Source organism: Pseudophryne corroboree, chromosome 5, assembly GCF_028390025.1.
Source record: "Pseudophryne corroboree isolate aPseCor3 chromosome 5, aPseCor3.hap2, whole genome shotgun sequence".
In the NCBI taxonomy this organism is placed as follows: domain Eukaryota; kingdom Metazoa; phylum Chordata; class Amphibia; order Anura; family Myobatrachidae; genus Pseudophryne; species Pseudophryne corroboree.
The window spans coordinates 300,245,620-300,267,668 of NC_086448.1; the positions used below are offsets into that span (position 1 = coordinate 300,245,620).

The 22,049-nt window shown below is 40.8% G+C and overlaps 1 protein-coding gene across 3 annotated transcripts in view; it reads right to left on the bottom strand.

Moving 5' to 3' along the window:
* Positions 1-22,049, bottom strand: part of CNTNAP2 (contactin associated protein 2) — a 2,955,022-nt gene that overhangs the window by 2,118,217 nt on the left and 814,756 nt on the right. For all 3 annotated transcript variants that reach the window (XM_063922438.1, XM_063922437.1, XM_063922439.1), the window contains exon 3: positions 4,331-4,524. In XM_063922438.1, coding sequence (XP_063778508.1) covers positions 4,331-4,524 — 194 coding nt within the window. The remainder of the gene's footprint in view (positions 1-4,330; positions 4,525-22,049) is intronic.

Below are 22,049 nucleotides of genomic sequence, written 5' to 3' on the forward strand. Positions count from 1 at the left end.
AAATCTTTATAAATATCAGTCTTAATTTACAACTAGGCCAAATAATGTGTCTTCAAGTCCAGTCATTTATTACAGAACATTGATCTTGTTAAAAAAATCTCCTTAGCACTGTTAAATGGCCTTTAATATGTATTTTGAATATTTGTCGGATTTTGCTAAACTTAATTAAGAAAGTATAATTAATGATATTAATAATGTTATCATTTATCATCTTGTTAGAAATGCTACATAAATGGTTAAATAGTAAGGCATTTTGGGCCAGACTGAAATATCAGATTAAGAAAATGTATTATCTATTTTATCGTAGGAGTAGTATGTTATAATTACAGTTTTATTCTTCTTATTAAAATGATTACTATTTATCATTCAGTAATTGCCATCATTTGGTATCTTTATTAGATATCAGCAATTTCAGCAACTCTACTCCTATGGTCATGGTACATCAGCTCCATATTCCAGTAGAACTGCTTTAAAAATAAATAGGGTCTCTGCCATGTATCCTGAAGGGTTTGCTCCCAACAACCAAAATTTTGTATTGCCTGGGGGCTGTAGATAATTAAACTACATCCTGCTTCCTCATGCAGTCTTCTTCAAAACCTATAAGGGTATTTTTACTAAAAGTTTATCTTGTTTTTCAGTTGATTTTGATTCGATTTTCAGTCATTTTTGTGGAACAGGCATTGACTAAAGTAGAACCAAAATAGAACTTTACACTTAAATAGAACTACAATACTTTAACATAGAGTTCAATTCCTAACCCGTATTTACTAATAGTCAATTTGAATATTGACCTAACATTGACCCAAAACCTCCATTTCCAATAGAACCATCAGAAATAGTTGTATTTGATTTTCATCTAAAACCTCTATATGAGGGGAAAAAACATGGTAGAGAAGCATGTGCGGCACTCTGGCTGCATAAATCATGACACTGAAAGGCACAGTAATGATTTAAAAAACTTGTGGATATGCAAATGAGTCCACTAATGATGGTGTTTGTGGGTAATACAGTGCATGTGACCTGTTTTGACCAATAGAAATGCTTTTGTATATTATAGGTCGATTTTAGGTTGATTTTTAATTGATGTTTGATCACTATTTGGTCGATTTTCTTGAGTTTCATTGATTTTGAGTCCATTTTTGATGAATACAACACTTTCAGAACTTCAAGTAGAACTCACATCACACATCAATTTTTAAAAGGAACTCAAAATCAACTTTTAGTAAATGAGCTATTTGGAATAGAAACACTGTAGTCAATTTTGTGGGGATGTTTCTATTCTGGTTGATTTTAAAGAGAACCGAGATCAACTTTTAGTAAATATGCCCCATGGTCTCTCTTCATTTCCTGTACTGATTTCCTCTGTCTGCCCTTCTGTACACAGCAAGGTCTAGCCTTCAAGCCATGTATAGAGTAAAGGGACAACATGCTGTTATTACACAGCAGTTGACTTTCTTCTGCGCAGGAAGGGGCAGTGATAAAACAGGCCCCAGAAGTTATAATATGTGACATTACAGAACAGACCAACAGGGAGGAATCCCACCACTTCATTATGCACAGCTTGCGCACAGTACATACATTAGTTTTCTCAGAAGCAAGATATTTTTGGCTATACAGTATGCATATTTACCAAAACAAATTTAACAAAGCAATAGATCCCAGAAAGAAAAAATCCTAACAAATCAGCAGTCAAACCTGATCCATTGTCTCCTAAGTTTAGCACTAGTCCTCACTCAGGAAAGGATAAGTAGCATGGTTTATGTAAGTATATGTTACCCATGCAATGCCACTATTAAATACAGAGCCGGCCCTAACCAATATGATGCCCTAGGCAAGATTTTGGCTGGTGCCCCCTAGCACCGCCACTAGTTTCGCCTCTGACCCTGCACCCCTTTCCCAGCACCATCACCCCTCACCCATAGCAGTCCTTATTTTGGTGCTCCTACCCCCTATATCTTAATAAGGAACAGTGCGCAAATTCGGCGCACAGCTCAAAAAGGGGAATGTTCTTGCTGGGAAAGGTCATGGCCACACAATAGTACCCCACATTCAAATTGCGCCACACAGTAGTGCAACTTTATTCACTTTTTATCATGCGATAATGGCCCTAATTCATCACACAGTAGTACCACTTTACCACATATACGCTACTCCTCACAGTAGTGCTCCTCATTCACATTACATCACACTAAATTGCTCCTTATTCACATTACACCACACCATATTATTCTTTATTCACATTAGACCACACAGTAGGGCCCTTTCTATACACTGTGCCAAACAGTAGAGCATCTTATGCACATAATGCCACACACTAGTAATTCATTTATACATATACTACCACACAGTAATGCCCATTACACATATGACACACATTATTAATGTCCTTATAAGCTACATCACATGCGGGGGTGCCCGGCGTGCACACAGAGACACTCCCATTCACTTTGAATGGGGCGTGTGCATGCCTATGATGCACGCGCATCCCATTTGTGCCCAGCGGTCTACCTCACCGAGCGCACTCAGTCCCAGATGGAGCCACGATTAGCTTGGCTCCATCTGTAATGCACCTTACACATTATGCCAACCTTTATTAATGCCATTATACACATAATGTCCCTTACACAATGTCTCACATTAATGCCCTAATGCACATAATGACACACATAATATCCCTTACACATATGCCGCACATTATTAATACCCTTATTCACATAATGACACACATAAGGGGTCTAATTCTGAGTTGATCACAGCAGCAAGTTTGTTAGCAATTGGCCAAAACCATGTGCACTGCAGGGGGGCAGATATAACATGTGCAGAGAGAGTTAGATTTGGGTGTGGTGAGTTCAATCTGCAATCTAAATTGCAGTGTAAAAATAAAGCAGCCAGTATTTACTCTGCACAGAAACAAAATAACCCACCCAAATCTAACTCTCTCTGCAAATGTTATATCTGCCCCCCCCCCTGCAGTGCACATGGTTTTGCCCAACTGCTAAAAAATTTCCTGCTGCGATCAACTTGGAATTACCCCCAATATCCCTTACAAAAAGGCCGCACATTATTAATGCATATACAGTATACACATGACACACATAATGCCCCTTACACATATGCTAAACACTACTGCACTACCAACCCACCGCACACAGCATCCACATGGCCGCTAACACTGCATTGTACTTAGAGAGGTATGGATGGGTCAGCATTAGGAGGGATTGCTGACTCCAGAGTGCCATAGGAGAAGCTAGGGGTATCTCCAAGTAAGCTGGCTCTCAGATGCTGTAGGAGCCATTACCATGTGGCCTTACACTGGGAATTTAACCCAGACATATTTGTAATTATGTATGGGGTGGGTGTGGGGTGCAGTGGCCCCTGTGTCGGTATGGCTGGGCTGCTTCAGGTCAGCACACCCTAACACTTTATTAACACTTATGATTTTCCCTATCACTTTGTATATATTTTTGTATTATTTTAATCACACCACTTACATAGCACTTCTGTGCTTCTTATTAACCCTTATTAATTCTCACCTGTGTGCTGACCTGGGGTAGCCGACCTGTGTCGGCGTTATGGGGTCCTGCACCCCGGACCCATACCTAGTATTAGGGACCCCCAGTGACGGAGAAGCCTTGTCGATCGGCCTGGGGGCTTAACCCTATATCTGCAGATATACGCAACTAAGATCTCCGTATTATCTGACTATTATGTAGTAATATTTTTCACTCGGTGTGCATTAGGGAACACATTGTTTTTTCCTACACAGAATTACCCCTCCCTTTTAGCACCTGAGTGACATCACAATCTGATTGAGCAGCTTACCATTTTGTGCGATGCCTGGCGTAAGTCGGCTGGCAGCTCTGCTAACATTGTGTGCCTTTTTTGATGAAAATGCATCTTATTTGCATTACTATGTGACTAGGATGCACAAGCAGCTTCTGCTGATTAAAATGATGTGCGACTGTGGCTGTATCTGCATATGAAATGCTATGTTACAGTGATTTCCAGGTATACACTGTAATATAGCTTTTCATATGCAGACACAGCCGCAGTCACACACAGAATATAACCATGCCACATATCATTTTAATCAGCAGAAGCTGCTTGTGCCCCTAGGTATACCAAATACCTTAGGCATTTGCCTAGTTTACCTATGCCTAGAGCTGGCTCTGCTGAAATATATACACATGTGGCTGACATGTCCGGGGGATTGTTACATCCCTTTACATTAGAGGCTGCAACCCTCCATCACACTATTCAGAGAGTGTTACATATGTGTAACCAATTGAAACAAGAATAAAATAATAAACAGAGAGTTTCCATTGCTTACCCATATATTTCCATCCTGATGATATGGTTTCCAATTTCTACCAGTGTCACTGTAAAGCAAGCGGTATTGGGATACCCAATCAGAACTGCTGTATCTTCCTTGAGTAGCGATTGCTCGTATCTGTTTCCTGCTTTCAAAATCCACCTGCAACCACTGATAGTGGTCACTGTCCAATGGTGACCAGCCACCGTCACCTGCAAAATGATACAGTAATTTATTGTTAATGGTAAATGAAAATTACTTAAAAGTACAACGTACAAATTGGAAGAAAATCTGTAAGTGAAAAGAATACTCAAATGAAAATGTCAGGTTAAATGTATGTGTTTAACCCAGACCCCTTCTTTCCATCTAGTAAGACAGAAGCGTTTAAGGGAAATGTAACTTTGTTGCACCTGAATCTGCAGGCATAATGACATTTATATTTAGAATGGACTATAAACAGCTTTTAGTGAAGAGTGTCGAATGCCAGCTGATTGGACAGTTTTTAAAATGTTTACCAGTGTAATATACGCAAGTAATTTAAAGTTTTATTCACTTTTTATTAGTTTCCATACTCTACATTAACAGTATCTCAACCGCAATCTACTACTGTATATGTTCATGTCCCATACCAATCAATACATATGTCTGCTACCAATCAATACCTGTGATCCACCCCTCATTGTCATCTGTCATGTAATCTATCCACAGCTGACCTTTATTACCATAAAGCGCTTTTCTCAAGGCACCCTGCTGGTATATAAAACTACTTTCTCACTGCACAGTGGGTGGCCTCAATCTTTTGAATATAAAAAGCAAAGTAAATCAAAGGCAAGTGGTAACACACATTATCACATTTACATAATACCACAATATAATTTAACGAAAGACCTCAAAGCAGATCTAGAGGAAAAAAGTGCTGCATTACAAATGGTTTGCTTTGATCAGTTAACTTCAAAACTTATTGTGATGAAATGTTTGCTAGATTTCTAATTGGCAAAGCAGTAGACAAATATATTTACTGTATGGAGAAAAGTGGCCAGCGCATGCCATAACATACTGGAAATTACTAAAATATGCAGAAGCAACACAAAAGTGCCTGTTTCTGAGGTGGCTGTAAATCAGGCTGCGATTTCTCATGGATTTGCAAGTGCAGAAATATGCAAATGAAAATGTAAACATTTCCCTTGTTCACTACTGAGCAAACCCTGCGCCGCCCACCTTGTATATATGAGCAGTGATTTACTGTGCTGGTGAATCTGATCTCTACACCATTGGTAGCAACATCAACTTCTCGAGCAGCCCCTGTCTGACATAGAGTCTTTCTTGTAACTTTCTCAAAATATGGCCTCTGTGGCTGCGGTGCTACAAAAGAGATCAGCACTGCATGTGCTGCAACATCCACATAACACTCCCATAATATGCCCAAGACACCTCCTCTGCTATGATTTCAGGTCACCTCCCAGTCCCCACCCTGAAATGGCCATAGATCGCAACTTCTGGGGGCTATTCAGGTTTGTTAGCAAACCAAAAAAACACATTAATGGGCAAAACCATGTAGCACTGCAAGTGTGGCAGATGTAACATGTGCAGAGAGATTTGGGTGGGTTATTTTGTAGCTGCTTTATTTTTACACTGCAATTTAGATTTCAGCTTGAACACACCCCACCCAAGTCTAAATCTCTCTGCACATGTTACATCTGCCTCCTCTGCAGTGCAACATTGTTTTGCCCATTAGTGTGTTGTTTTGCTAACAAATCTTAATAACCCCCTCTGTCTCAAATCATAGTAATGGTGTACACAAATACACACGTCATCGCACACCTTGGCTCCTGCATGCACAGTAAGGATTTACAGGACTTTTCGCACATGAGCAGTAGCAAATAAAATATTGTAACTCAACTGCTCAAACATCAGCACTGCATCCACCTTAAATCGATATTTGCAAGGCTGGGCACATACAGTAGTTTTGCAAGAATAACCCATCTGTTCTTGCTGTCTCCAGCAGAAAACATTGATCTAAAAAAATGCTTTAAGGGTACCAAAAATACAAACTAACAAAGGTGTAATTTTAATGTGGGTTTTTAATCCAATGACATTTAAAAAAACAAAATATATTTATTTTTACAATTCCTGTTGGACAAACATTTTGGATTTTGTTTCATAAGGTTATATGGAACCACGAAAATAACCATAATCTGATGATTTCTGAACCACTACAGATATATTATTATAGGGTGTGATCTGTTAGACAGTTACAAGGTCAAGAGTCAATAGGTCGCACAGGGGCAAAAGGTCAACAGGGTCAAAAGGTCGACAGTCAAAGGCTTACCAATCAAAAGTTTGACAGGGTCAAAAGGTCAACATAAAAAAATTCTACCTTTCTTGGTGTTATTTTGTGTTTTTCAACATATTTCACCCAAATTTGTTGAAATGCGTCCACTCAAGGCCTCGCTTCACTTGCTACAATTCGGGCAAGGTTACTGAAGGTAACAGTTTGTGACATGGATAGTAAAATGCAGGAAAAGTCGTAAAAACATGAAAAACCCTTTAAAAAATGTGTCGACCTTTTTCACGTCGACTCTTTGACTCTGTTGACCTTTTGACTGTCAATCCTATGGTGTTAACCGATTGACTGATGACCTTGTAACTGTCTATCAACCACCTCCCCTATTATACTAGGTGGATAAACAGTGGCATTGCATTGTTTAGCCAGAGTACACAGCTCTGTTGGAAAATCTACTGTACCAGATTGACTACAAACAGAATAGTGAGGTATATACAGTACAATGCATACTGCAGAACAATATGAGATTCAGTGCCATTTTACTTTGACCTGTTCAGCTGTGAAATGCCCATTTTTATCACCTGGCACTGGACAGATAATCTTTATTGAATACTTTAATTATTTGATATCTTATTAAAACTAGAGCTGTGCGCAGATACCCGTTTTTTGGTTCGAATTCGTCCTTGTGTTTTGGCAAAACTACCCTCAAGTGTTTTGGTTTGGATTTGTTTTAGGTTTGATTAAAAAACTTTAAAAAAAATTGATAATCATTGCTAAAAATTTATGAAAACCGCTAAAATCATCGAATTTTTGCAATCCAAAACCAGAAATTCAGATTTAAAATCCAAATTCCAAACAATGGGAAGATCAGAAGTGGGACTCTTTTCAGAAAGGATGTGAGAGAGAGATAGAGACAGGGTGAAAAAGAAAGTGTGTGTGCATGTGTGAGAGAGGAGAGAGAGAGAGAGAGAGAAAGTGAGAGAGACAGTCTACTAGGAGACAGAGATTAAGTTAAAGAGATCTGATGCAAAAGAAGAAGATGTTGGAGAGAGAAAGAGGCAGTGCTAGGGAAAAGAGAGAGTGAGTGAGTAAGAGAGAGAGAGAGAGAAAACATAGCAGGGTAAAGAGAGGGTAGAGATATGTGGGCCACTAGAAACAGAACAAAACATGGTGTAGGGGAGGGAGAGAGTGATAAAGCAGAGATGTTCAGGGGACAGTGAGAGAGACTGAGAAAGATATGAAACCCAAGAGACACTATATATTATATGTTACATGTGGGATGATGACACCATCTTACCCATCTAACCTAGCCTGGTCTGGTGCATAGTAAGTTTCTTCTTACTGCTCTCAGCAATTCTTAAAAAAATATATATAAATCTTCTGTCACCTCAATCAGCAATAATAACTAACATCACTTCATACAATGTTTAGAAAAAGAGACAGCAGACACAACCCTCAAAATTTGCTGATAGCTTGTACAGAATAAATTATACCATTAAACTGTATCCAGGTTCAGTTCTGAACCTTTTGGGCAATTTGATTAATAAGCTTAAAAAATAATCTATTTAGAACACATTTAGTACATTTACAGGCACCTACAGTATAGCCTTTAATAGTTCTATATCTACTAACAGTTTAAATGTATGTGTTAATCAGATGGATGAGCAGCACAATATTAGTTTCCTCTTTTGCCCCACTTATTAAAAGGAAAAAATATTATTAGAATTTCTACAATTCTTTAGAAACAAAGTAATTTGCATCATTAAATATGTGCTAAAATGGAGAAACAAAATAGCTATTATGCATTGTATACACTATACCAGAGTCATGTAGTTTACAAAGAGATCAGTCATCGTTACTAAGAAATGTCAGGTTCTAACGCTCCAACAGAGACTTGCTAAGGATCGATGGGTATTCTCCTCTCTCTATTTCATCTAATAAAAGGTGCAATTTGAGGGACTTTGATTGCTTTGTGCACTTTGACAATAAGATGTGTAACCTCTATTGATTTGTCTGTTATAAAGATGGTTCTTCCAGATCAGTGTAGACTTCAATAAAGACACTACAGCATTATATACTGTGTTGTGTGTTTGTTCTTGTTATTGTTTGGGTACACTATTTGTTATTCATATTTTACAGGAACAAAGTCACCAGGACTTTTTATCTCAACAACTAAGTTTGCAGTCATATTAAACATTAATTAGCCAATAATTCAGAATTTTGATGACTGATTTACACAAGATACATTACTGCATGTACAATAAGCTTCATTTTATATATAACAAGCTAATGAAAGTGTAGAAAGAAAAGAAGCTAAGCAGAAAATACAACTAATGACTGAGCAGAATATATGTGGAACATAAAATTAAATATTCAAAGTGTTTGCAATTTTTATAAAGGATTTTTCATTTGTCAATGTAACCCTATTCTATTAACATCTAGATTTTCCCAATCATCCTTAATGGTAAATCACAGTAATAAAAGTCATCCAGCTTTAGTTATCATAAAAGTGTAAAGCTTTTTCAATGTGTACAATGGCAGTGTTCTGATTATTATATTAAAAACCATTTGTCATCTTTTGTGGTCTGCGGGGTGTTGGTATGCAGTATAAACAATAAAGTAACAATAATTTCTTTGTGTTCTAAATAGATTATTTTTTAAGCTTATTAATCAAATTGCCGAAAGGTTTCAGAACTGAACCTGGATACAGTTTAATGGTTTAATTTATTCTGTGCAAGCTATCAGCAAATTTTGAGGGTCGTGTCTGCTGTCTCTTTATGAGACATGGATGCCTGTTTTTGAACCTATTTTCTAAACATTGTATGAAATGATCTTAGTCATCATTGCTGATTGAGGCGACAGAAGATTTATATATATTTTTTTAAGAATCGCTGAGAGCAGTAAGAAGAAACTTACTATGCACCAGACAAGGATGGGTTCCCAGTACTGGAAGCATACATTGTACATCACACATCATTTGTGTGCTGTATGCCATTTATTATTACACACATACATTTTTGGTGGGTTTTGTATGATAAAATAAGACAGGATTATGACTGTGAATATAAATTTACATGAAAAAGAGTAAACCCATCAATCTCAAGCTTTAGTAGTAGTTGTTATATTTGTGGGTCACTGCATGGCAAATGCAATTTGGCACATTACAAAAGAGTCTTTATAAATTGGACAAATGTGTTATTTGCCAAGAGGACAAGATTAGAACAACAATGACATACCTTTATTGTGTGATTGGGGACACTGGATTTGCATGATCTTCCTGTCCTAATTCTAAAAGCAATCTTATTCAAGTCAGTGAGCATTCATTGGACCTCAAACTACAGTAGCACAGCAATAAGGATAAGGTCATAAATGGGCTATGGAAGAAAGAGTGTGAAAGCTCACAGCATAATCAACTATAGGGATGTGTATATGTGTTCCAAAAAAATTATAAATCTAGAAGTCAATTCTTCACCAAGACAGCTCTGTATCAGAACAACTGTCCTGGGTGGTACGCATGAAAATGCAGTGCACTCGGAAAGTATTCACATTGCTTCACTTTTTCCACATTTTGTTATGTTACAGCCTTATTCCAAAATGGAATAAATTCATTTTTCTCTCAATATTCTACACACAATACCCTATAATGACAACGTGCAAATTTATTATAGATAAAAAAAGAAGAAATCACATGTACATAAGTATTCACACCCTTTGCTCAATACTTTGTTGATGCACCTTTGGCAGCAATTACAGCCTCAAGTCTTTTTGAATATGATGCCACAAGCTTGGCACCCCTATCTTTGGGCAGTTTTGCCCATTCCTCTTTGCAGTACCTATCCAACTCCATCAGGTTGGATGGGAAGAGTTCAATCTTTGTCTCATCAGACCAGAGAATTTTGTTTCTCATGGTCTGAGAGTCCTTCAGGTGCATTTTGGCAAACTCCAGATGGGCTGCCATGTGCTTTTTAATAAGGAGTGGCTTTCGTCTAGCCACTGTACCATACAGGCCTGATTTGTGGATTGCTATAGAGATCGTTGTCCTTCTGGAAGGTTCTCCTCTCTCCACAGGAGGAATGCTGTATCTCTGACAGTGTGACCATTGAGTTCTTGGTCACCTCCCTGACTAAGGCTCTTCTTCCCTGATCACACAGTTTAGACGGCCAGCCAGCTCTAAGAAGAATCCTGGTGGTTCCAAACTTCTTCCATTCATGGGTGATGGAGGCCACTGTGCTCATTGGGACCTTCAAAGTAGCAGATATTTTTCTGTACCCTTCCCCAGATTTGTGCCTTGAGACAATCCTGTCTTAGAGGTCTACAGACAATTCCTTTGACTTCATGCTTGGTTTGTGCTCAAACATGCACTGTCAAGTGTGGGACCTTATATAGACAGGTGTGTGCCATTCCAAATCATGTCCAATCAACTAAATTTACCACAGGTGGACTCCAATTAAGCTGTAGGAACATCTTAAGGATGATCAGTGGAAACAGGATGCACCTGAGATTAATTTTGAGCTTCATGGGAAAGGCTGTGAATGTACATGTGATTTCTTAGTTTTTTATTTTGAATAAATTTGAAAAAATCTCCAAAAATACTTTTTTCACATTGTCATTATGGGGAATTATGTGTAGACTTTTGAGGGAAAAAATAAATTTATTCCATTTTGAAATAAGGCTGTAACATAACAAAATGTGGAAAAATTGAAGTGCTGTGAATACTTTCCAGATGCACTGTAGGGGCTGAATGCTTTCTGATACTTTATACATCTTGCTCTGAGGGAGATAACTAGTGGGTTTTGGTACATTAATGGAATTATTTGATGATGTTGGGGCTAATTAATAATGAGGAGAGAAACTTAGAATTTGATGGCAGATAAGAAGCACTTGGCCCATCTAGTCTGCCCATGTACTTTACATTCTGTATAAACACTTATACACTAGGGTTATTTTTTGTTGGGAGCCAAATAACCTACAAAAATATTTTTGGATTTGAGGGAGGAAACATGAGTACCCAGAGGAAACCCACTCAAGCACGGGGAGAATATACAAACTCCACACAGTTTGGGCCATGGTGTGAATCAAACTCATGACCTCAGTTCTGTGAAACAGTGTGCTAACCATTAAACCATCTGTACCGCCATATGCTTGTAAGGATCATAAAGGAACAGATGCCGACTAAGTGGTAGATGTGCAACAGATGTGAGCAAGGAGGTTAGTCTACACTTTGATTCCAAACCAGAGTGTGTTTTATTGAATATAACAGGATCGACATGATAGAAAACAAACATCAGGTTTCAACAGGGATCAATTATCTTATTGATGCAACAGGTATCAATAAGATATGGTAGAAATCTCTCTAGGGCTAAGTACTGTACAGCCATGCAGCAGTATGGCACCCCAAAAACACAGTGAGACTTGTGCATGAAAGTCACTTTTATAGAGGCATGTAAACAAGTCTTGCACCTGGAGTCCACACATTCTGACCTTTAAGTTTGGTGAATAATATTTACTCAGCCATGTGATGTTATTTAGACAGATGAGTCATGCACAATAACATGCAGTTAAGAGACAGCATGTAGCAATTAACTATTTAACTACAACAACCTTCACATTATTGACAGGCCACAATATTTAGTATTTGTCCAGTTTGCTAAAAAAAATACATGGCCCAATGTGTTCTGGCACCGTGTCCCAACTGGAAGCACTGTCAACTGTACATTGTTTATGAAAATATAGTGCCCCAGTCACTGGAGTATTTATAATGGGTGCAGTGTGTACAGTGCACGTGGGCTCCCAGGGTCCAGAGAGGCTCACACCGCACACTCTGCACCCATTTTTTTAAATATTTGTCCTCCGAAGTGCTGCAGAAATCACGAGGAAAATTGCGCTGCATTTCACATAAACTCAGGAAAACAATCACTGGGAAAATACCCGCTGTGCCATTTTTACAGAGACCTGCACATGCGCACTAGACTCTGGGACACTGCTAGGGCTCCCTAGTGACCCTAGTGCCCAGAATATACAGCACAGCTGGATAGAGGGGGTCCAGACGGAATCTGCACACAGGCCCCATTCCCTCTTGAAGCGCCACTGGCCCCAGTATATTATTTTTGAAAACATTTTCCCTTGTATTTATATTGCTCATGAAAATATAGTGCCATGTATATTGTTCATGAAAACATAGTGCCCCTGTATATTGTTCATGAAACATAGTGATTTGTATATTGTTTATGACAACCTAGTGACCCTGTGTATTAGGAAAACATTGTACTCCAAACATTATTTATGAAAACAGTGCCCCATTATATTTTTATGAAACCATAGGGGAATAACAAATATCAACAGTGTTTTGCCTTAGTTGCACTTGCTGGTGATTCTAATGGCATACTGTATCAACAACACATGCATCAGAAGAATGTTTCGGGGGCCGAAACTGAAATGCAGATGCTATTTAATCTCGATACAGTGCACATAACTGCAGGCTGTGTAGTTCTAATGGAAATTTAGCAGTCTATGCTCAACTAGCACTTTAAAAAGCCAGGACCCTTCCATAGAAACTGTTAGGTTCTTGGAACATTTCACACTGTTCGTGACATGGGCTCAATAATCTATATCATTATAGGGTATAATACCAAAGTAATGTTACGTAGGGTGCTCACAATTGCCATCATTTTATTATACAATATCTGGCTGCAGAGCCGTATTAAAGCGTCATAGTAGCAACATTTTTTTTGTAAGTCAAGTAACTTTTTCATCACCCCCATTTGGATCCTGCTTTGTTATTTCTTTAGTCAGACATTTACCCATGTCCTTCCTAGTATACCACTAGCGTTGCCCCTGGCATTTAGATTGCTTTTGTTCAAATACAGATTTCATTTTGTGGATGCAATTGCCAAGAAAACGAACAATAGTATATTACATAATAGCAAATGAAAAGTTAAATAGGATGCTTTCTAACAAAATGTGTTGGGCTCTTGGTAGTAATTATAGGGCAACTTTCATTCATTGCTCTTCTTATATATAATGGTGTGATAATTTTTATTTGGAATAGCCTGGTTCCAGTTAATGGAGAAGCAGACATGAATAGCACAATTCTGAGCAGTGATTGACCTCTTACAACCATTTAATCTGCTAGCTATCTTTTCCTGCAGCAGATATTCACTAGACCCAATGCATTCTCCTTAATATAACATGTTTTTATTGCTCCCTATTGCTCCAAATCCCATCTCCATCTCCCTCTCCAAATGTCTCTATCCCTCCCACCATTTTGAATTCTTTTGTGAATGGTGCGTTGGTTTATGTTATAAAAAACATATGGAAAATGCACATACAATACTTTTTCCTATACTCTAACAGTACTGAATATTAGTTTGCAAAACTGGGTCAATAAAAATGGTCCACAGAACTAGTCCCATAATTTGCATTGCAGGCAGTCAGTACAATGGGGAGTCATTCAGGTGCAGTAAGTTTAGCTGTCACTGCTGCTTCCTTCCAGTGATAGCGCTTTATGGTGGTGCAGCAGGAGGTGTTAATTACATGCAGACTCCTCCTGCGTCAATAGTGATCCCAGTTGCATCCTTTCTGCCCCCAAAATGGCGGCGACACGCCTCATTTTCACAAACAGAGGCCGTCGCTGCCCACTCCCTGCTCCCGAAACGGCATCAGACTGTAAATCAAAGGCAGTCTGAAGCCGGGTTGAGTCCTATGCAACAGGACCCCTTCACGCTCGCGGAGAACAGGTCCTGCGCATGCGCAAAGTACAGAAAATCAGTCCTTTGTGCAAATGGTTGGTTAAAACCACACCTGAATGACCCCCAAAAGGCCTACATAATAATAATAATAATAATAATAATAATAATAATAATAATAATATTCTTCTTCATCACTGTATACAAAACACACCTTTCATAACGTGTATTTTGACACAAATAAAATATTTAAATAATGCTAAGAAATATAGCATAGGTTCACCCAATTTTTTATTTATTCATAATTTGTTTTAGTTGAACCCATATATGCCTAACAAGTACCAATGCAAGAGACTCTTGTATGATATTCCCACTGTTCAGGAGACATCTCTGCTAAAGCAGGCGCTTAATGGCTACAGCTTCACTCACGCAGGGCACTTTGGTTGTGTGCTCTCTCCGTTATTGTAATGTGTCTGTGCACCTGCACTCCATACTAATACTGCAATTCTGCATGAGGAATGGCTATCCCGAGAACTTGTTAAAACAGAGGGTCCGTCCTTGCACTAACCCATGCTATGTGCAATTTCAACATTGAGTCGGATGGAATGGGTCTACTTACAACGGCTCTGCTGACATCAGTCATTTAAATATGTAGTATTGGCTACACCCACAGAACGCTCATGTCCAGCCCTGGACACTCCTATGAGGTCACTGCTTTGTCAGGTTAGCTATTCCTAATGACTCATCCACCTTACAGGATTCACATTATAGACCATTTGCTCATAGAAGTCGCAGCTGGTCATGATTGTCATCATTCATTCTGTACTTTCACACAAGCATGGATGATGACAATTGCCACTTTCCATGTGCCCTTAAAACACAGTCCACCTCTACTTACTGTAGCTCTTTAAATTTCTCTAAACCATCATGTCTGTCAAAAGATTGCAGTGCAGGTGCCAGTAGGTGCTAATATCTCCCCTTCTGCGGGAATATTCCAGTTTTCCTGGTTCTTTGTTGATGGATTTTGGTTACGTGCAAACTGATCAGAGAAATGGAATGATTTTTCTGCTCACTGTTAATATATTTACTACAAGAAGAAGACATCTGATACTGTGACTTTGCTCTGTTCCAGTTTATTTCTTCCCACTATAGCCAGTTGTGATTTTTAGGGTCTTTCAGGCTCAGCTACAGTAATGGGGGATACAGTCTTTTTTTTTCTGCTTGGAGCCGCATTGTGTGTTTTAATATTGGTAGCATAGTCTGCATTCCGCATTGTCTACAAGTAGTGCATTTAAATGCCTCAATTTTACCAACTCACATTATAACAGATGAAAAGCCATTAAAAGTAGAAAGGGTGAAATTGTATAAAACACTGCAATATAGCAAACCACATACTGTGCCAATATAAGATGTATAGTACAGTATAATGTAGTATGGAAAATAACACAGAGCAGCATGATAAACAGATAAGGTTGAAAACTTTTTTTTTTTTGAAAGGTCTTATAAAGCAACGATTACAAATTCAGAACAGTGGTTTTTATTATCTTTCCTTAATGCTTCATTCTACTGCTGCTGCTTTTTACACTTCATTATTCCAACACAAGCAGCATACATGTGTTAGCCAGTATCCTTAATTCAACTTTTTATACATCAGCAAGGGTATTAGGCATAATGGGAGCTACTAAAAAGGGTAAATATAAAACTGGACATTGTGCATACAAATCAAGCCATTTTAATCAAATAGACTAACATTTTCTCAGTAGTACTACAATGCCTATCATCCCACTGTCTGTTTACTGAGATTGTTTACTGTTTTTTTTGTATTTTAAATACTCCAGTTCAAAAGCAGAATACAAAGTAATGTTTGCAGTACTATTTAAAGCTATAATATAAAAATATGGAAAACAAATGATGAAGTGATAAATTGTTATGAAAATTGCCCCAATTGGCAAAATGAGGTGAATAAATGCAGGAGTCTTTATTTAATATTGGTGATTGTGGTCAGAGTACCGACAATGAGTGCAACAGGAATGGAAAATGGCTTAAATTAAGCTTTACGTAATTAGTAACGCATTTATTTATAAAGAGTTTTTTTTAATGTAATGCCTCCATGTTCCTGAGGGGCAGATGTATTAAGCCTGGAGAAGTGATAAAGCAGTGATAAGTGGAGTGTGATAACGCACCAGCCAATCACCTCCTAACTGTCGATTTAAATATTGGAACTGATTGGCTGGTGCGTTATGACCTTGTACTTATCACTGCTTTATCACTTCTTTATCACATCCCCAGGCTTAATACATCTGCCCCTCAGTGCTTTACCGAGACTATATAATAATCCCCACCTGTCTCTGCCACGGTCAAATGTAAAATCTACTGTATATTCCCATCAGTGGCTATCTGCAAAATTCTATCTGAGCATAAGAAATTCTTCCCTATATGTGGGTAATCATCATCCTGCTCAGCCCAGCCATCTCCTGTGCCTGCAGTATCAATTAACCCTCATAATGGACTTCCTGTGCTGCCTGTCAGCTTCTAGTGCTACAGTATATCCTACTCCTGGCTACATGCTATTGTACCTGTCGCTCTGCTGTAAATATACCACTATCACCTCTACACCAGTGGACACTCTGCCACCTCTATTTGATCATATTCGCCAGCCCTGTTGCTAAACAGAGACTGTTGCTGTCAAGGGCGGATATGTGGGTAAATGAATTATAGCGGCAAACATCGTGTCACTGTAACACTTCCTGGTTCGCCTCACTACCGAGGCGAAGCAGGAAGGGACATCGGCAAGATGTAAGAACATCTTGTCTGCCGAAGTGGGGGAGCAAAAGCTCCCCCCTCTGGCAATGTCCCCCTGAACACACAGCACGTCAGCTCAGTGCTGACTCGCTGTGTCTCCCTGCCCGGCCAGTTCCAGTGCGCATGCGCGGGATCTCGCTACTCACGCAAGACATCCTGAGCACTTTGGAGCCGGTACCTGCCACAGCCAGGGACAGCTTTGTCCCTGCTGTGGTCTATGGGTATTGCCACCGGTATCCGTTCACATGGTCGACCATGTTATGGTCGACAGTCATTAGGTCGACCACTATTGGTCGACATTGACATGGTCGACATGGACACATTGTCGACACATGAAAATGGTCGACACATGAAAGGTCGACACATGAAAAGGTCGACATGAGATTTTTAACTTTTTTTTCTTTTGGGGAACTTTTCCATACTTTACGATCCACATGGACTACGATTGGAACGGTAAAGTGTGCCAAGCAAAGCGGTAGCGGAGCGAAGGCACCATGCCCGAAGCTGCGAGGTGACGCGGTGCACTAATTGGGGTTCCCAGTCACTTTACGCAAAAAACGACACCAAAAAAAGTAAAAAAACTCATGTCGACCTTTTCATATGTCGACCTTTCATGTGTTGACCATTCTCATGTGTCGACCATGTGTCCATGTCGACCATGTCAATGTCGACCAATAGTGGTCGACCTAATGACTGTCGACCATAACATGGTCGACCATTCATACCGGAACCATTGCCACCTGCAGCTGTCTAAATCGACAGCTGCAGCTGTCGGAGCAGTCAGCGATGCTGACCGTTCATGCATTGCCTGCACATATTGGCCTGCTATCTGTTAGATGGCAGCGCCGATATGGACATGGGCGCACAGTGCTTCTGTCAGTGGGTACACTCCGCCAGTGTCTTACATGGGGGAGAAGTGATATCAGCGCACATAACGTGCACTGATACTGCTTCTCCCCCATATCGGAGGGTAATATATTTACCCATAAGAGAGGAGAGTGCGCATGTAAAAAGTCACTGTTCAGGCCCATTCTTCTCTGGCAATGGCCACCATATGCGCACATTTTTTTTGGGGGGGGGGGCCTGGAAAGTAGGTAGTGCAAAATATGAGGTTAAAACACAGTTGTTTGCAAAAATTTCAACATCAGAAACATGTAAGCAAAAAAATGCATAAAATTGTACATTTATACGCAAATAATGCGTACTTTTTTAGGTCTTCGCAATATTTGCACATTTCACAAGCCCATCTTCTTTTTGTAACATTAAATTAGTGCTGCAGTTTTTCCGTTTGGGTGTGTTTTCGCAATTTTGCGATTGCTCGCAATTTTTGCAAATTAAGTAATTTTTACAATCCTTACTGAATTGGCCCCTATATTCCCTACTCAAACCACCCTCATTTCTATTAGAGATGAGCGCCTGAAATTTTTCGGGTTTTGTGTTTTGGTTTTGGGTTCGGTTCCGCGGCCGTGTTTTGGGTTCGAACGCGTTTTGGCAAAACCTCACCGAATTTTTTTTGTCGGATTCGGGTGTGTTTTGGATTCGGGTGTTTTTTTCAAAAAACACTAAAAAACAGCTTAAATCATAGAATTTGGGGGTCATTTTGATCCCAAAGTATTATTAACCTCAAAAACCATAATTTACACTCATTTTCAGTCTATTCTGAATACCTCACACCTCACAATATTATTTTTAGTCCTAAAATTTGCACCGAGGTCGCTGTGTGAGTAAGATAATCGACCCTAGTGGCCGACACAAACACCGGGCCCATCTAGGAGTGGCACTGCAGTGTCACGCAGGATGTCCCTTCCAAAAAACCCTCCCCAAACAGCACATGACGCAAAGAAAAAAAGAGGCGCAATGAGGTAGCTGTGTGAGTAAGATTAGCGACCCTAGTGGCCGACACAAACACCGGGCCCATCTAGGAGTGGCACTGCAGTGTCACGCAGGATGGCCCTTCCAAAAAACCCTCCCCAAACAGCACATGACGCAAAGAAAAAAAGAGGCGCAATGAGGTAGCTGTGTGAGTAAGATTAGCGACCCTAGTGGCCGACACAAACACCGGGCCCATCTAGGAGTGGCACTGCAGTGTCACGCAGGATGGCCCTTCCAAAAAACCCTCCCCAAACAGCACATGACGCAAAGAAAAAAAGAGGCGCAATGAGGTAGCTGACTGTGTGAGTAAGATTAGCGACCCTAGTGGCCGACACAAACACCGGGCCCATCTAGGAGTGGCACTGCAGTGTCACGCAGGATGTCCCTTCCAAAAAACCCTCCCCAAACAGCACATGACGCAAAAGAAAAAAAGAGGCGCAATGAGGTAGCTGTGTGAGTAAGATTAGCGACCCTAGTGGCCGACACAAACACCGGGCACATCTAGGAGTGGCACTGCAGTGTCACGCAGGATGTCCCTTCCAAAAAACCCTCCCCAAACAGCACATGACGCAAAGAAAAAAAGAGGCGCAATGAGGTAGCTGACTGTGTGAGTAAGATTAGCGACCCTAGTGGCCGACACAAACACCGGGCCCATCTAGGAGTGGCACTGCAGTGTCACGCAGGATGTCCCTTCCAAAAAACCCTCCCCAAACAGCACATGACGCAAAGAAAAAAAGAGGCGCAATGAGGTAGCTGACTGTGTGAGTAAGATTAGCGACCCTAGTGGCCGACACAAACACCGGGCCCATCTAGGAGTGGCACTGCAGTGTCACGCAGGATGTCCCTTCCAAAAAACCCTCCCCAATCAGCACATGATGCAAAGAAAAAGAAAAGAAAAAAGAGGTGCAAGATGGAATTGTCCTTGGGCCCTCCCACCCACCCTTATGTTGTATAAACAAAACAGGACATGCACACTTTAACCAACCCATCATTTCAGTGACAGGGTCTGCCACACGACTGTGACTGATATGACGGGTTGGTTTGGACCCCCCCCAAAAAAGAAGCAATTAATCTCTCCTTGCACAAACTGGCTCTACAGAGGCAAGATGTCCACCTCATCTTCACCCTCCGATATATCACCGTGTACATCCCCCTCCTCACAGATTATCAATTCGTCCCCACTGGAATCCACCATCTCAGCTCCCTGTGTACTTTGTGGAGGCAATTGCTGCTGGTCAATGTCTCCGCGGAGGAATTGATTATAATTCATTTTAATGAACATCATCTTCTCCACATTTTCTGGATGTAACCTCGTACGCCGATTGCTGACAAGGTGAGCGGCGGCACTAAACACTCTTTCGGAGTACACACTTGTGGGAGGGCAACTTAGGTAGAATAAAGCCAGTTTGTGCAAGGGCCTCCAAATTGCCTCTTTTTCCTGCCAGTATAAGTACGGACTGTGTGACGTGCCTACTTGGATGCGGTCACTCATATAATCCTCCACCATTCTATCAATGTTGAGAGAATCATATGCAGTGACAGTAGACGACATGTCCGTAATCGTTGTCAGGTCCTTCAGTCCGGACCAGATGTCAGCATCAGCAGTCGCTCCAGACTGCCCTGCATCACCGCCAGCGGGTGGGCTCGGAATTCTGAGCCTTTTCCTCGCACCCCCAGTTGCGGGAGAATGTGAAGGAGGAGATGTTGACAGGTCGCGTTCCGCTTGACTTGACAATTTTGTCACCAGCAGGTCTTTCAACCCCAGCAGACCTGTGTCTGCCGGAAAGAGAGATCCAAGGTAGGCTTTAAATCTAGGATCGAGCACGGTGGCCAAAATGTAGTGCTCTGATTTCAACAGATTGACCACCCGTGAATCCTTGTTAAGCGAATTAAGGGCTGCATCCACAAGTCCCACATGCCTAGCGGAATCGCTCCGTGTTAGCTCCTTCTTCAATGCCTCCAGCTTCTTCTGCAAAAGCCTGATGAGGGGAATGACCTGACTCAGGCTGGCAGTGTCTGAACTGACTTCACGTGTGGCAAGTTCAAAGGGCATCAGAACCTTGCACAACGTTGAAATCATTCTCCACTGCACTTGAGACAGGTGCATTCCATCTCCTATATCGTGCTCAATTGTATAGGCTTGAATGGCCTTTTGCTGCTCCTCCAACCTCTGAAGCATATAGAGGGTTGAATTCCACCTCGTTACCACTTCTTGCTTCAGATGATGGCAGGGCAGGTTCAGTAGTTTTTGGTGGTGCTCCAGTCTTCTGTACATGGTGCCTGTACGCCGAAAGTGTCCCGCAATTTTTCTGGCCACCGACAGCATCTCTTGCACGCCCCTGTCGTTTTTTAAAAAATTCTGCACCACCAAATTCAAGGTATGTGCAAAACATGGGACGTGCTGGAATTTGCCCATATTTAATGCACACACAATATTGCTGGCGTTGTCCGATGCCACAAATCCACAGGAGAGTCCAATTGGGGTAAGCCATTCCGCGATGATCTTCCTCAGTTGCCGTAAGAGGTTTTCAGCTGTGTGCGTATTCTGGAAAGCGGTGATACAAAGCGTAGCCTGCCTAGGAAAGAGTTGGCGTTTGCGAGATGCTGCTACTGGTGCCGCCGCTGCTGTTCTTGCGGCGGGAGTCCATACATCTACCCAGTGGGCTGTCACAGTCATATAGTCCTGACCCTGCCCTGCTCCACTTGTCCACATGTCCGTGGTTAAGTGGACATTGGGTACAACTGCATTTTTTAGGAGACTGGTGAGTCTTTTTCTGACGTCCGTGTACATTCTCGGTATCGCCTGCCTAGAGAAGTGGAACCTTGATGGTATTTGGTAACGGGGGCACACTGCCTCAATAAATTGTCTAGTTCCCTGTGAACTAACGGCGGATACCGGACGCACGTCTAACACCAACATAGTTGTCAAGGACTCAGTTATCCGCTTTGCAGTAGGATGACTGCTGTGATATTTCATCTTCCTCGCAAAGGACTGTTGAACAGTCAATTGCTTACTGGAAGTAGTACAAGTGGGCTTACGACTTCCCCTCTGGGATGACCATCGACTCCCAGCGGCAACAACAGCAGCGCCAGC